Consider the following 14,590-nt stretch of genomic DNA (forward strand, 5'->3'; position numbering starts at 1 on the left):
GGGCGTGCCTTCATGTACTACCCAATTATGTGTCCTAACACTGCTGCTCAAGTTAATTAATTGCACGCTGTTTCAGCTAGCATTAGCTATAAACACTGTGATGCTGGGCATTGGAGATTGGTTTTCATTTGTCCAAATTGGGGCATCTGCCCTTATTCAAATAAACAAGGAGCCTCAAAATCTCGTATTGTAGGACTGTCTGTGTCTTATATATTTTAAAAAACCCAACAACAACAACAAATCAAATGTCATCAAACAAAATTCATATCAACAAGTCAATGTTCACTTGCATTTCTATATTAAACACATGTAACTCATATCTTTGTAATGGTTTAGTACTATGTGTGTGTGTGTACTGTACACTACTGATAAAGTGTTTGGGATGTTGGGCTTTTGGGGGAAATTTCAGGACCCTAAAATCATTCAAACCTTTACAGGTGAACTTCATTTGACCTTCTCTAAACTTTTATTTGTTCACCCATTCGGTGTTTCAAAAACGTGCTCTTCTCTATTGGGGTAAAATTCACAGCCATCCATTTATTTATGTTTTTTGGGGGTTATTTCCAAGGATGTCCACTTTTATGCCTTTCTTCGACTCTTCCGGTCTCTGTATCCTTTATTTATTATAATTGTCGCACATATTGTACTGAGAAGCCAGGAAAAAGACAATTTCCTACTGTACTTTCCTCAGTCAAAAAAAAATAGTTCCATTTTCTGTTCAATGGCCAGAATCAGATATGTTCTGCTCCATCAATGGGTAACACACACACACACACACACACACACACACACACACACACACACACACACACACACACACACACACACACACACACACACACACACACAGCCAAATGAAAATCAAAACACATTTTGAGTTACAATATGTGCTTTGACGATGGTTTGACCAATATATGACCTTTAAAAAAATAAAATTATACAGCAACCAGCAGCCTCTGGATGCTATTTGGGTCAAAATTTCTAGTCATGTCCGTGGAGTGATGATAGCCGTAGGTATTAGACAAAACACATTGTCTGATTAATTGTGCGACTATGTCGTAAATATTAAATGTAGGAGACTTACATATTAATCCCGCCATGGCTTCTCTTTGAACATGTTCTGTTTAATTTGTTGAGTGAGTTGTGCGCCCGTGTATGAGGACAGGACAATATTGTAATTACAATAAGCTTCTTATGACTGATACAATTATTGAGGTGAGCAGTTTACACGGCCGGGAGAAAAAGTGGGACCTAATGCTCTTTCAATTTCAGAAACAACACAACTTCCATGAGGATAACAATATTTGATCCTTTGGCATATGCCGCGCCTTTGTGCTCTCTATTCATGCTCGAGAGCAGCTGGCCACACGTTGATCACGTTATTGCGAGCGCGAGGTATTATGGGAGCACAGCAAGCAGAGACAATGCCAAAAATTATTATTGTTCTTTTGAGCCAACAGAGGTAAATTGCTGGGGTACCAAACTCAGTTGGAAGGCACCTCACCCTGGAATGGTCGCTTTCACATTAGGAAGCAGACAAACGAATCATCAAATAATGCTGAATGTCTACGCTCATTTTCAGAGTTGAGTTTTGTCTGTGAAGACTATAACAATACATGTTCGAGGTGTAACCGACATGAAAACCAGAGAGTATTTGTGAACTCAACTTTACTCATGGAGGACTTTCAAAACAATGACAGCTGCATACAATATGCTGTACATAAAGTTAAAATAAGACAAATACATAAAACAGTAAAACAATGTCTTCCTTTAAACAGCTGCCTAAGATTTAAAAACACTGCACCAATTGCCGGTCCAATTTAAAATAAATGTTCAATTTCAAACCCAAATTCAAGACTGTTGGCTTTAGATAAGAGGCCAGGGGGCCTGAGCCAACATGGTGAGATGTTCAAGGGCCCTGGGATCAAACACCATTCTGTTTTCTTTTTGTTGAAGTCAAAGAAGTTGAGTGCCATCCAGGCTTTGATTTCCTCCAGACAGGACAAAAGTGGCTTGAAGGATAAAGCCTCCATTTTGCTTAGTGGGAGATAGATCTGACATTTGCATAGGTGTGAAAGGAAATGCCTTGCTTCCTTAAGACGGAACCCAGGGGCAAGTCTTGCCCTTGAACAAATATGGAGTTTAAAGCACTTTCCCAGTCTTCTCTGTCACACCCTTCCTGGAATGATTCTTCCGGGATCCACCGCAGCTGCTTTGTCATGGTCATCTTGATGTCGTCATCGGCCAGGAACTGATGCTGTGAGAATTATGAGCTAAAACAGGAGTTATGTGCTCCCTCCTACGGGTTCCAGTTAGGAGGCGAGCTGCAGCATTTTGGACCAATAGCCGATGTTGTCCTTTGGTTTGCATTTGATCTTTGATGACACCAACCATTCCGAGGCACCTCCTACTGTATGTGCACCGCTGACTATAAACTGTACAGGTCTTCAAACATGTATGAGAAGCATTCCAGATGTTACCATGCATCAATGCAAAGGTCAAAACTGGTACAGTGCACGGTCCTGATGGAGGCCAGATGTCGCGCTCGCTCCATATGCCACCCAACTTATCCACGATCATCACATATGTAAACACGCTCTAGTTCTCTGTTCTTCTCCCCCCTCCGGACTGGAAGTGCCCTAAATCCAATCACAGCATCTCGACTGAGAGGAGGATGATGATGATGATGATGACGATGATGAAGACTGAGAACTGTTACCAGCGACTCGTAAGCTGGCGGTTTGGTTTATATGGGGATTGTTTGGACAGACAATGGTGTCTACCTGCTTTTAATCCGCCCTCACAAAGAGTGCAGCGCCGGGGCTGAGTTTAATAAAGGAAAGTGCTCCCATAATCGGGATTTGTCAAAGTGCCCCCTTTGTGTTAATCGGACATTTTTTTTTTTCAGCGTGCTTTGTGACATCTGCCGCAGCAAGTGGTGTTAACCCTTTTGCCCTTCCCTTCGCTTCCCTTCTCTTGCCGGCCTCATGTGCAACCTGAACATCATTCTTCGAAAGACATGCCATTTTTATGTCCCCTTTTCTGAAGTGTCGACCAAAAGTGTTCAATCTTGCCCAAAAGACTGAGAAAAAACGGAATATGCCCCACCTTAATTACTTAGCAGAGACTAATAGGACAAGGATCTGTAATTACTTCCACACCAAAGCTGCATTTTCATAATTAAAAGCCCGACGAGGTATAATAAAATAGTTCTAAAGTGAAGGATTACAACAGTAAATCCTGCACAGTCCAGATGTGAAAATGATGGGTGGGTGGGATTCTGGGGTCCAGATTAAGGGACAAATCCCGCAGGCGGGAGCGTCGCAGTGGTTCCCCCCCACCCCGGAGTTTAGTGGCTCGTGTGGACTCAACATGCTGTAATCTGGAGATTAGCTGATATAATGAGCTGTAAATACAGCAAGGCCAGCCACGCTGCCTCAACCCAACTTTTCTGTCAAGAAGTTCGCCTCAGGCGATTCGCAGAAGTGACCGGCTCAAGGTTGTTTTATATTAGAACAATCGATGTAGGTGGGTCAAAAGTCTTGGGACACTTTCCACCAACATTAAGTACCCTCCCGTCTTTATAACTGCGATAGTTTCCAATCTGCTATGAAGATTCTGTACAAGATGTTGCAGTGTGTCTGTGAGAATTATTTGAGCGACTTGCGCTTTCACGCCAAACTCATCGAAGGATGTCTTGAAGGACCTTCTTTTGAGCACTCGGGGGCACAGTTTTTCAACACATCCACCGTTGGGGTCGGCTTCCAGCTGCTGTAATGGGTTACAGACGGCGACGTTTCGCACCCTCCTCCTAAAAAGAGGAATGTCCTTTCGCCACCTGTTGTCTGAGCCCAAAATGTTTTAACGTGCGATGGCTCCATTAGACCGGATTAAACCATTTCAAAACAGGGATTGCAACGCACTTTTGCATGAATTTTTTTTTAATTATTGTTCCGTAGGACACTTTTTAATGTCAGGAAACACATGATTTCAATTGGCAGCACATTGGTGGCCGACAAGGAAAACTCATTTTAAGACTATGTCAACAAAAAGAATGTACAAATGTTGGAAGCACAACAATATCAGCATCATCTTATTTATATTCATACACAAAACATGAGACAAAATTACAAAGGAGCATTTGGACCATATTGACGAGAGGAAAAAAATGTCACACTGATATGAGAATGAAATTGTAACATGAATAAATTCTCACGGAGACAAGGGGAAAATCCCAAATTAGACTTGCAACTGAAAATGCAGTCTCTCTGCAATCATGTGATCGATTCCCGAGAAAATATTTTAACTTTTTCCTGTGTTGACTATTTTTGTAAACATTTTCTTGTATTTACTTTGTGCTGATATGGGTTCTACAGTACTGATTTCTGATACTTATTAATATTACAACCTCATTCCCTTAATATGGTTACCTTTTTCTCATAGCGTTACAAATGTAATCTTGTGACTTCACTCTTGCAGAAAAGCTTGAATTGGGTTTTTTTTCTCTTCAGTGTGACATTAATACTCCTTTGTACAAAATAAATACTAGACAGCAACAAAACGAAAAAGTAAACGGACAAAATCAATGGGATTTGCAAATTTAAGTGTTAAAGTGTTTTATCTCCTGGAAAGAGCTGGTGCACTCAGAATATTCAACATCTTCTTCCAAACAAATGTGTTCAATCTTGCTACAAAAGCAAAAACACGACCAGCAAAAAAAAAAAAAAAAAAAAAGAAGAGAAAAAAAAGAGTGCAGCCAAGCAACTGTTGTGTGTGTGTGTGTGTGTGTGTGTGTGTTTCGAATATATACTAGTGCAGCAAAGCTGTCAGAGTCACTCATGTTCAGGTTGTGGCCTATGAGCCCCCTCCCACCTTGCCTGGCAATGAAATCCAGGAAAAACAAACGAGAATGCGCGCAGTTTAGAGTTAAACCTGATGGGACTCTTCTTTGGTTGCGTGGTCCACTTTTGGTCATTGATCATTCAAACACACACGCACGCACGCACGCAAACTCCTCATGCGACTGTAAATGTAGCTTCACTCGGCGATTCTTCTTTTCCAAAACACATGTGCAATTACCTTTCTTCATGTTCAAGCAAATGAAAAAGTCACAACATCCACTCTGGGTCTTGTTCAAGAGGTTGGGACCTCCCCTCGCCTCCTCTAGAGAAGAGAAGGTCAGTGGCGGCCCCCTGTGGTGCTACGTTCTCTGCAAAGTGCAAGCAGTGAAAGAGTCTCTCAGGCGCCGCCTCCCCGCGAGCGGGTAGGAGGGGTGGGGTAGGTTGACCGAAGCGGTGCTCGATGTTGATGGGTATGGCATCGGGTGCTCGGAGTGGCGGGAGCGGTGTCAGGAGAGGGAGACAAAGAGGGGGGGGGGAAAAAAAAAAGAGTGCAGTGGTGTCTCCGGGAAGAAAGACAATTTGGTGGTTACACCTCCCTGTGGAAGTGAGAACACACAAAGTCAGTCAAATGTACGACAAGTAATGAATCAATCAATCTAACCTACTCACAAAAAGTTTGGGATATTTCAGGTCTACTTTCAGGATGTTAGGTTGATTGTTTTTAGTTCTCATACATTTGCTGATTATTAATGATAGATTGATTATGCTCGCAAAGAAGAACGCTCATGCCTGCAATGATAAATTGATGATGCCTGTAATGAAGAACGCTTATGCTTTTAATAAAGATATCATGCTTTTAATCAATATATACTCACATTTGTAATCAAGAATGCTTAGTGCTTCTAATGGTGTACATGACGTGCACTTACGATGCTGTAAGCGTCGAGTTGAGGACCAGAGTGGTGCGTATTCGATAGAGCTGTGCTAGCGTCAGCTTCTTGTGCTGCTGCGGAGGCGATTTCCTTGCTCGAGGCGAAGTTTCTCCCGTTGGCTCGGACTTCCTCTTAACTTCCGCGTCTGCAACGCATGGACCGCCCTGGCCCAGGACGTCCCGGCGGAGATCGACGGGGAGGTCTGCGGCGCTGCTACGGAGCTCCGACAGGCTCTTGCTGTGCGCCAGTGAGGACGCGTGCAACGGGTCGGCGCAGTTTTGCGAGGGTGGTGTTTTGGCGTGAAGGCGCTGCAGGAGGTTGTCCTCGGAGCGCGATAAGACCAGTGTAGACAGCTTCTGGAGGCAGTGGAGTCTTGACTGTACATGAGCCCGCCGTCGAGGTTTGCACGGCTGGGCCACTGATGACTGCGAGCCAAGCGAGGCTGAGTCCTGCTTCTCCTCCTCGTCTTCCTCTTGTTCCCCCTCAACCTCCTCAGTGCCCCCCTCTTCACTTTGCGGGGGCTGAAGTTCTCTGAGGAGTGACTCCGGGGAGAGCGTACCATAGGCACTGTCCATGGAGAGAGAGCGGCACTGAGGGTCCAGCTCTTCGCCCTCGGGATCCGCCTCCTGATCCACCTCAGAGTATACGTTGGAAGAGGGCCCGTGGAGAGGTGTGGGCCGCTCAACTTCCGACAGGGCGGGGTCGCCATCGCCAAGGTCGGCAAGTCCCTCGAGGCTAACGATGGTGGCAGAAGACGTTTGTGACCCGGCCAGATCGTCCGCTTCCATGACTGACAATGTCTCAGTGGATCCATCCGACTCACTGAAAACAGAAGAAAAAATGTCAGGGTCACCAAAGACTGCAAGAAATTTCAATCCGATATAAATTGTTTCTGAAGCGCATTAAAAAGTGACTTGCCTTAAGTGCTGTGCATCAATAAATAGATCGAGTTCTATCACATAAAGCAAAAACAGGAAATTGTCTTGTTCACAACAACCTGTACGTTGAGGTCGATTGAATCATCTCCAATGTTTACAAAATCGTGTATCGTGTAGAGGAGGCTCTTAATTGTATTTTACATTTACAAAAAAAAAAACCTTTTGGGGTCACTGAAGACTAATTTGTTTCCTTTTGTAAAATCACATATATTTCTAACGCTCACGAAACCTGACGTGTATGCTTCGGTGCAATGAATACTGTATTGTCCATCATTAACACAAACACAAGTACCGGTAACTCTCTTTCTCTATCGCTCATTACAAAAAGACACTAGCTAGGTTTGTCAAAACCTACTGGTAACTAAACTGTCTGCTCTGTTTAAAAAAAAACGTACTGTGTCTTTTCTCAAAGAGCAAACAACAAACCTGTAAGTTTAAGTATACTGAAGAATTATTTTCATCACAGGCAAAAACTCTCATGAGGTTAATTGATGATTTAATCCTCTTACAAAACGAGTACGTTTGAATAAAATGTCTGACGTCTACCAAACACGTAGTTTAGATTCATTAAAGTCTACATAATCTCCATTGTGAACAAAACCATGCACGTATCGGCTCGGATGTTTGCAAAACATGTCTGTTAGCTTTGTCGAAAATGAAATTGTCTTCAATGTGTACATAACGCAATGTTTCGGTGCACCGAAGACCACATTGGTCCCTATTTTTACAAAAACACCTGTTCAGTTCAGGACTAAAAGACGCAGAATTTAGACACGTACCACATATGTTTAGGCTCAATAAAGACTACAAACATGTACAACATGTTGCACTCTAAAATGTTTTTACTCTTGCCAAAAACATGCACATTGGACTTATGTGCATTTTACATTTACAATGCTCTGTGTTGCCAGTAAAAATAAAACGTTGAAGACTAAATCAGGCTCCGATGTTTACAAAAGGCGCGCTGGTTCATTTAAACAGCGATGTGAATGCTGGGTTGACGCCCTGTCATTTGGCATTCTCATGTGAACACATTTTGCTCCAGTACCTCAAGTTATGCTGATCTTTGTGCCTCAAACATGGCGAACTGGCATTGGAGTTGCTGCTCTCGTCTTCCTCATCCCGCTCTTCTTCGCCCTCCGTGCAAGTCGTCAGAGTATTCTGCAGCCGGATCATTTCCTCGGTGCGGAGCTTCTGGAGTTGGTTCTGTCGTGGAAAAAGAGAAGTTAGACGAAGTCACCTCGCTGCTGCACATCGGAAGAGATGCCGACGACAGTGCAAACCTGGACGTTGCAGAGTGCTTCGATCCAGCTTCGCCCCTGGGAGGCGCTGTTGGCTTGGAACGTGTAGGCGGCCACAGCGCTCCTGAACTCGTTGAGGTAGATGAGGATGAAGGAGCCTTCAGAGGTGCAAGAGGGGAAAATGCTACATAAGTGGATTACAAAGGCAGTCTGAACTCGTTAGCGGTAAGGCCAGTGTAAGATGTATAGAAAAGGCATGAATTTTGTTTTCATAATGAGGCAGGCTAAAGTCAGAATAAAAACTTTCATCTCAAAAGCACATTGGAGCTTTTCTATAACACGTCAAGACATTTTTTTTCTATGAAAGCTTCGACATTCCATTAAATATACGTCCATAAGAATATTTCTAGTTGAAAGGTCATGAATTCACAAATTCAACTTTTTTTTGGGGGGGGTTTTCGCGGCAATTTAAACGGCAAAGATGTGTGTTGTGGCACCCCCTCAGCCCCACACAACGGAGACGAGCATTCACACTCGTCGGTGGCAGCTCACCCGTGTCTTTCAGCTCCTTGCAGACGACGTTGTGGATGAGGAGAGGCTGCCGGATGATTTTGACCTTCTCTACTCTCTTCACAGGCTTTGTGATGAGCAGCAAATCAGTGAAGAGGAAGCAGTAGACATCCATCTACCGTGAAGACGGAGGGTCAGTAATAATTTTGAAAACAACAACAAGGCAAACAGATTGAAAGCAAGAGAACGTTGGCTTTACCCTGCTGTCTTTGCCCTCTTTCATCCTCAGAGCGCCCTCCAGGTGAAGCTGTCGTGTCTCCTCGACAGACGTTCCTCTCATGGGAGCCATGAGGTCGAAGTGGTTGAACTCCCTGAGGATCTGAGTGGGAACACTTGAGTTGTATTGAGTTGCTCTAATGTTATTTGTATATGTACAGAATGTATATTTTTCATATGCGTGTCTGTCCTCATTTTGTCTCTTATTTTTAACCAATTCAAGGTTTTGATAATAGCTTGACAACAAATCTCGAATCTCTTTTGAACACTCGAAATGTCTTGAGATGCGAGAAATGCTGCCCACTTCCTCATTCTGTGGAAGAAAGCCTTGACGGATCAAAAGACGATACCAGTTAAAGTTGTTCGTATGGTCAGGGACTTGAAGAAACACCAAGACATAGAGGCATATCGATTTTGCCGTTTGTCTGTTCATAGATCAGTGATACAATTTATTGATTGCTCCAAAACAAATCGATATTATTGAAAATGAATGCCAGTTGCATTTTCCTAAAATTCTTAATTGGCACTTTTAGCGAAAAAAGGACCATAGGTCCTTTCAAGATGTAAAACATGCGCCAGAAGTGAGCTGCGTTGTGCTCGACCATTTTTTGTCCTCACCTTCTCCACCTCCTCGCTACTGCCCTCCACCGCCTCGTAGGAGTCGATGCGGGCGGAAATGGTGGCCAGCCTCTGCCGCTCCTGACGCTGACGCATGTGAGAGTTGACACTGTCGATGAAGCCCTCCACCGAGGCCACCTAGAGGGCAAGCGTGATCGTTAACTAGGCTGCAAAATTGTTTCAACCATAAACGTGCGATAGCCGTGTCATCAATGTGCCTCGTACCATGCCGCCGATGACGTCTCGGGCGGGCGGCTCGTCCGTCTTCTTGAGCACGCTCTTCAGCAGGAGGGGATATTTGGTCAGCCGTAGATGAGGTTTCGCCAGCATGTCTGCCAACTTCAGACGGTTGCACTGCTTGTGCGTCTCGGCCCACTACCAACAGACAAGAGACTTGTTACATATAAAAGACACGGAACATATAACAATCGGCGGTTGGCCGCATTGACTCACGGTAACATAGGTCCTGAAGAGTTCATTGTCCCTGAGAAGCGCTCGCATGTTCTCCATGCAGCTTTCCTCCTCCATGCAGTAATGGATGTACGGCTTGAACCTGGAGGCGAACTGAAGGCAAAAGCAACGCGAGGCTCAGTAGAGGCACGGTTTAGTGAGGCTAACGGTATCGCTTGATTAAGACATAGAGTAGAGTCAGTGTACAAGCATTTGTTGAATTGTGTGCTGAAGTGTGCCCACTACGTCATTTAGTATTTGGGACAGTTGACTTGGGTCTCCAGAGGAAGAAAGCTGCTACTGCAGATAAATAAAATGCGCCGACACGTACCAGCGGGACTTAGCAAATAATAAAAATAAAAATAAAAATACTAATTTGTTTCCTTAACACCACAAATGCACTATTACACACAATATTGAAATGCATCAATGTGACTGTGAAGTTGTGGCTTTGGTGCACTACTGGGGCCTGTTCCAAGCTGCTACCTACCGTCCTGAATCCATGCTGAAGGTCGGTGGGGTCAAGCAGAGCCCTGGCCTGCCTGGCCTTATCTAATAGAGGGAGCATGACTTGGTTCCAGAGGGCCGTGTGCAGACGCACAATCTCCAGGATGTTGCTGAAAAGCCGCGGGGGTTCCACCTCGGTGAGCAGGCCACTCTCCTGCAGGTTGAGCAGGCCACACAGGAAAAGCTGCAAAGACGTAAACAAACTTAACGCCATTGAAATGAAGCCGTTGGACTAGTAGAAAATAGTTTTAATTATTTTTTTTTAAAGGTACACTTCAGTAGCATTCCAAAATAAACATGTTGATTTTCACACCAGATAAGGCGTTTCAACTAGCTTTTTCACGACTTCTATCATTCTGTGTGTCTGCGTGTTGTTCTACAGCGGATGTCCTGTTGGACTCACGTCAGTGATGACTCTAAGTTTTTTAATGTATGTGGCCTCGGTGTGAAGCAGCTCCCATATTGCCTCCTGTTGGTGGAACTGTCTCCTTGTCAAAGTCTAAAACACACACACACACACACAAACAAACAAAAACACACATGCATATACGTGAGTCAAAACAGTTCTCAGCATGAGAAGAGCGCACACATCAGACTATGTAAATTTACAGTATGTTATGTAATGCAAGGCATATTCCCAAAGCAATGAATGCTTTTTCTGGCTATCTTTGTTAGTCATGCGCTTGCAGTTAATGGCAGTGCAATAATGGCTTGTAAACGTCCTTCTGGGAAATTAGACGATAAACAATAAGGAAGTAGTGGAAACCGGGAAGTCAATTTAATTTTTTTCCCCCAATGGCAAAATGCTGTCTGCGGCAGAGGTGTCAAAACTACGACAATTTGCAGCCCCCCCCCGCAAAAAATAAATAAACCAATAAAATTGACATGGGCCACAAGGTTAGTTAAAAAAGGTGAAGGATAAAAACAAAGCATACCAATTAAGAACCAAGGTTGAAATTTTAAAAACTTTGGATGGGAAATTCCAAACAGTTACAAAAAAACCCAAAATAACAAATGTACACTAATTAAAACCATAACCTCAATGTGAAGCACATGCAAGCACATGCCTCAAACTGCTATTAGACATAGGTGACAGCATAGGGGCAGCATTGTACACGCTTTGAGCATGTTAATCGGTTCTCCAAGACAGACTTGATTGGGCAAGGAGACAGCTGGTCGACCTCCGATTTGTTTGGATTACCTCAGCGTTGTCCAGCAACATCTGCCAGCTGTCCTCCAGGACCAAGTCGGGCTCCTGTTCATCTTCCTCCTCCCAGGAGTCCTGGTGGAAGGAGAGCTGCCGCGGCACCTTGGGCAGCCCGAACAACGTATACGAGTGCAGCTTGCTGTGGAGCTGCTCCAGCCGGTCCACTTCCTGGTGGGCACATAGTTCTACACTGTGACGATAGAACATGACGAGGCGAGCTCCTTTATGTGATTATGAAAAGGGAGAACCTTCTAACAATGGGCTGCAAGGGAGCGATGTCAAATGGAAGAAGAGGAGGACTATGAGGGGTCAGGGTCATAGATACACATTTGGTGAAAGGGATATGTTAATGTGTGTGTGTGTGTGTGTGTGTGTGTGTGCGTGTGTGTGCGCGCGGGGGGTGGGGAGGGCGAGGGGCAAAAGGTCCCACTGGAGGGTCTCAAGCTCCGGTGAGGTTGAATAGACACGAGCCCACCCATGACAGGTGACTGAGAGATAGTGTCACGATCTGACATCTGTCAGTGTGTGAGATGTGAACACACAAGGGGGTGGAACAATGTTTTTATGAGGGCTTTGTTGCAACAAAAGTTTACCACCAGTCAGGGCTGGCTGTCAAACACTTCAATTCTCGAGTCTATTCAACTTTTGATTCTAAATTCTATATATTGACACAGTTGGATAGGTTATTTATTCCCACATCAACAAGAGGGGACAGCAAAGGAGTTGTAGGGCCATACCAGAGAGAAAAATATAAGAGGAAAATTAAAAATCGTGTGAGACGAGCAATCGCCGTTTTCATTCAACATTTGTGACAAACATTTTTCTGTTTCCCCTTTATCTAAATCTTTCTCAGGAAGAGACATAATCACGTCAGACTATTATATCTGACAGGGGTGCTGATTTGTCAAACATTAACCTGCACCTATGCTCGTAATGTGACAACGTTATCGCCATAAAATTACTGCTTTATCCTTGATACACTTCAGCTGCACAAAAAAAAAATCAGTTTTCACGGAAGAGTACATCAATCAGGGAATATTACTGTTGCGAGAGTGAAATCCCAAACATTTGGACCATTTTAATTTATCTGTAGAATGAATTATCAAAGTACTGATTGATTTGATAATCTATTACTTGTCAATTAATTTTTGTGCCACTACATTGTTTTAACTTGCGAGCAGACAAGTAAATAGCATAATGTACAATTATAGAAACACCGTCTCGTAGTATGATGCACAATAGCAGTAGTACTAATAACACAATTTTCATGGTAATAAATTCGTGCGCATTAAAATGAATTCAAATTCAAATAAAGGATCAAATTTTAATGGCCTTCTACTGTTAAAATAAGAACTGTGACAGAGAAAATAAGTAGTGTATGCATGATTTTCGGTTTTAAGATGAGGGACAACCAGTGCGGAACATTTCCCCTGACAACTCATTTCCAGAACTGCTGGCAGGAAAATATCTGAGCCGACAAGATTTGGAGGGAAATGATCTCACCACCCGCACCTCTGACCTCCTCCCACTGTTGCTTTACTACCGTTTTGTTGTAATGTTCTCTCTTCGGTACGTCTGGCCAACAAGCCACTAAAGCCAAAAGGAAGTGGTCACGTGAGTCCCTGATTCTTGTTGTTTTTTTCAATTTCTGGCCCACAAGACGCTGCTATTGGTTGAAGAAGAAGCAGCCATGACAGGCTTACCTTGCCAAAGGATGCTGCTGTGGCGTTGGAGCTGAAAAAGCCACTGAAGCGGCTGGCGGCTCGGTTCTTCCAGCTGTCGGGACCAGAGCCGATGCCGGGCAACGAGCCACCCATCTGCCCGAGCGTGTCCGGTGAGGGAATGTTCGTTTCCCCAAGAAACTCGGTCATGTTCTTCCTCCGCCGGGACTGACCCTGCAGGAGTCGAGAGGATAGAGATTCATTTAAAAGAGAAACATGAGAAAGATAATGTCACTTCCCAATGAAAACCACTGAATGCCCACTGCTTGGAAACTGATTTTTTTTTTAAATTAACCTGAATGATGACGTTCTCTGTACCGCATAAAAAAAAAAAAAAAGCCCAATAAAACAACCAATTAAATCGTGTTTATGATATTGAGCGTTGAAAAGAATATCCCACCAGAATTGTCTATCAAACATTTACTTTGGGTCAAGAAAAACGTCGCCATTTTGGGAGGAAGAGCAAAGATTCTCAACATGGTGAAGAAAAGAGCCAGTCTTTGTTACTTTATTTTAATTCACCAAGTACTGATAGATTTGGGTACTGGATGAAATGTTCTACACAAGTTATTGTCAGAAAACGTATGCCTTCACGGACTGATGTATACGGGCCAAAATTAGGTGGCTAGTCATTAGTTTTCAAATTAAATGTGTTGTTTTATCTTGTACTAACCCCGTTACAAGTAAAGATGAGCATGAACTTGTATCATCATTAGACGCATTGTTTGAAGAAACACACATGCATATATTCAAGCCTAGTTTAACATTTCAAGACGTCAAGCGTGGAACATGTTGGGGGAAAAAGAAACATTTACTTTTCGAGTGGCAATTCCATCCAGGAAGAGTCCCTGGATGATTATCTGACGGACAAACACTACATGGTGGTCAGGGGACAGTGCTAACAAATGAAAATGAAAGTATTGTCACCATTTTCAGAGAAAATAGAAATGTTCCAGAGGGATGAATGGAAAGAGGGAAATACACAAAAAGGGGGGACACAAACAGGAAGCTGTCAGGGGAATTTGCCGTTCGAGATGACATCAGCAGAGCCATTAAAGGAGTCAGACACAAACAGGAGAGGGAAGGACGGCCACTTCCTCGCAGCGAATGCTCATTACATCACAGAAAAGTTGCTCCATTCCAAGACTGACCATTGACAGCCCCCCCCCCATCACACCCCACTATTGTTACGCTGTTAGCATGCCCCAGCATGCACCCTTCACTTTACGAGCACCAACAGAGCAAACAAACAGGGGCCGCCGCCGTATCTGAGGAAGCACTTGTTTTTTACCGCCACACTGTCAGTGATGAGGAATCTGCCGCTGGGACGAGAGAGAACCCCCCCCCCC

General features: G+C 43.9%; 1 protein-coding gene across 3 annotated transcripts in view; it reads right to left on the reverse strand.

Moving 5' to 3' along the window:
- Window positions 1-341: 341 nt before the first annotated feature.
- The window catches only part of plekhg5b (pleckstrin homology domain containing, family G (with RhoGef domain) member 5b), a 59,628-nt gene continuing 45,379 nt past the window's right edge, over window positions 342-14,590 (reverse strand). For 2 of the 3 annotated variants that reach the window (XR_002167840.1, XR_002167842.1), the window contains 14 exons: window positions 13,224-13,415; window positions 11,515-11,688; window positions 10,717-10,812; window positions 10,297-10,497; window positions 9,810-9,920; window positions 9,582-9,731; window positions 9,357-9,494; window positions 8,722-8,841; window positions 8,505-8,637; window positions 7,995-8,110; window positions 7,760-7,917; window positions 5,771-6,595; window positions 4,766-5,437; window positions 342-355 (listed from right to left, as the gene is read on the reverse strand). Coding sequence is in view for 1 of the 3 variants with exons in the window: in XM_019866239.1 (XP_019721798.1) it covers window positions 5,428-5,437; window positions 5,771-6,595; window positions 7,760-7,917; window positions 7,995-8,110; window positions 8,505-8,637; window positions 8,722-8,841; window positions 9,357-9,494; window positions 9,582-9,731; window positions 9,810-9,920; window positions 10,297-10,497; window positions 10,717-10,812; window positions 11,515-11,688; window positions 13,224-13,415 (2,424 nt within the window). In the remaining 2 variants the exon portion in view is untranslated. Of the gene's footprint in view, window positions 356-3,923; window positions 5,438-5,770; window positions 6,596-7,759; window positions 7,918-7,994; window positions 8,111-8,504; window positions 8,638-8,721; window positions 8,842-9,356; window positions 9,495-9,581; window positions 9,732-9,809; window positions 9,921-10,296; window positions 10,498-10,716; window positions 10,813-11,514; window positions 11,689-13,223; window positions 13,416-14,590 lie in introns of those variants that run through there. The other variant, XM_019866239.1, reaches the window with a different exon arrangement.

Source organism: Hippocampus comes, unplaced genomic scaffold (genome assembly GCF_001891065.2).
Source record: "Hippocampus comes isolate QL1 unplaced genomic scaffold, H_comes_QL1_v1.1 scaffold409, whole genome shotgun sequence".
Lineage (NCBI taxonomy): Eukaryota > Metazoa > Chordata > Actinopteri > Syngnathiformes > Syngnathidae > Hippocampus > Hippocampus comes.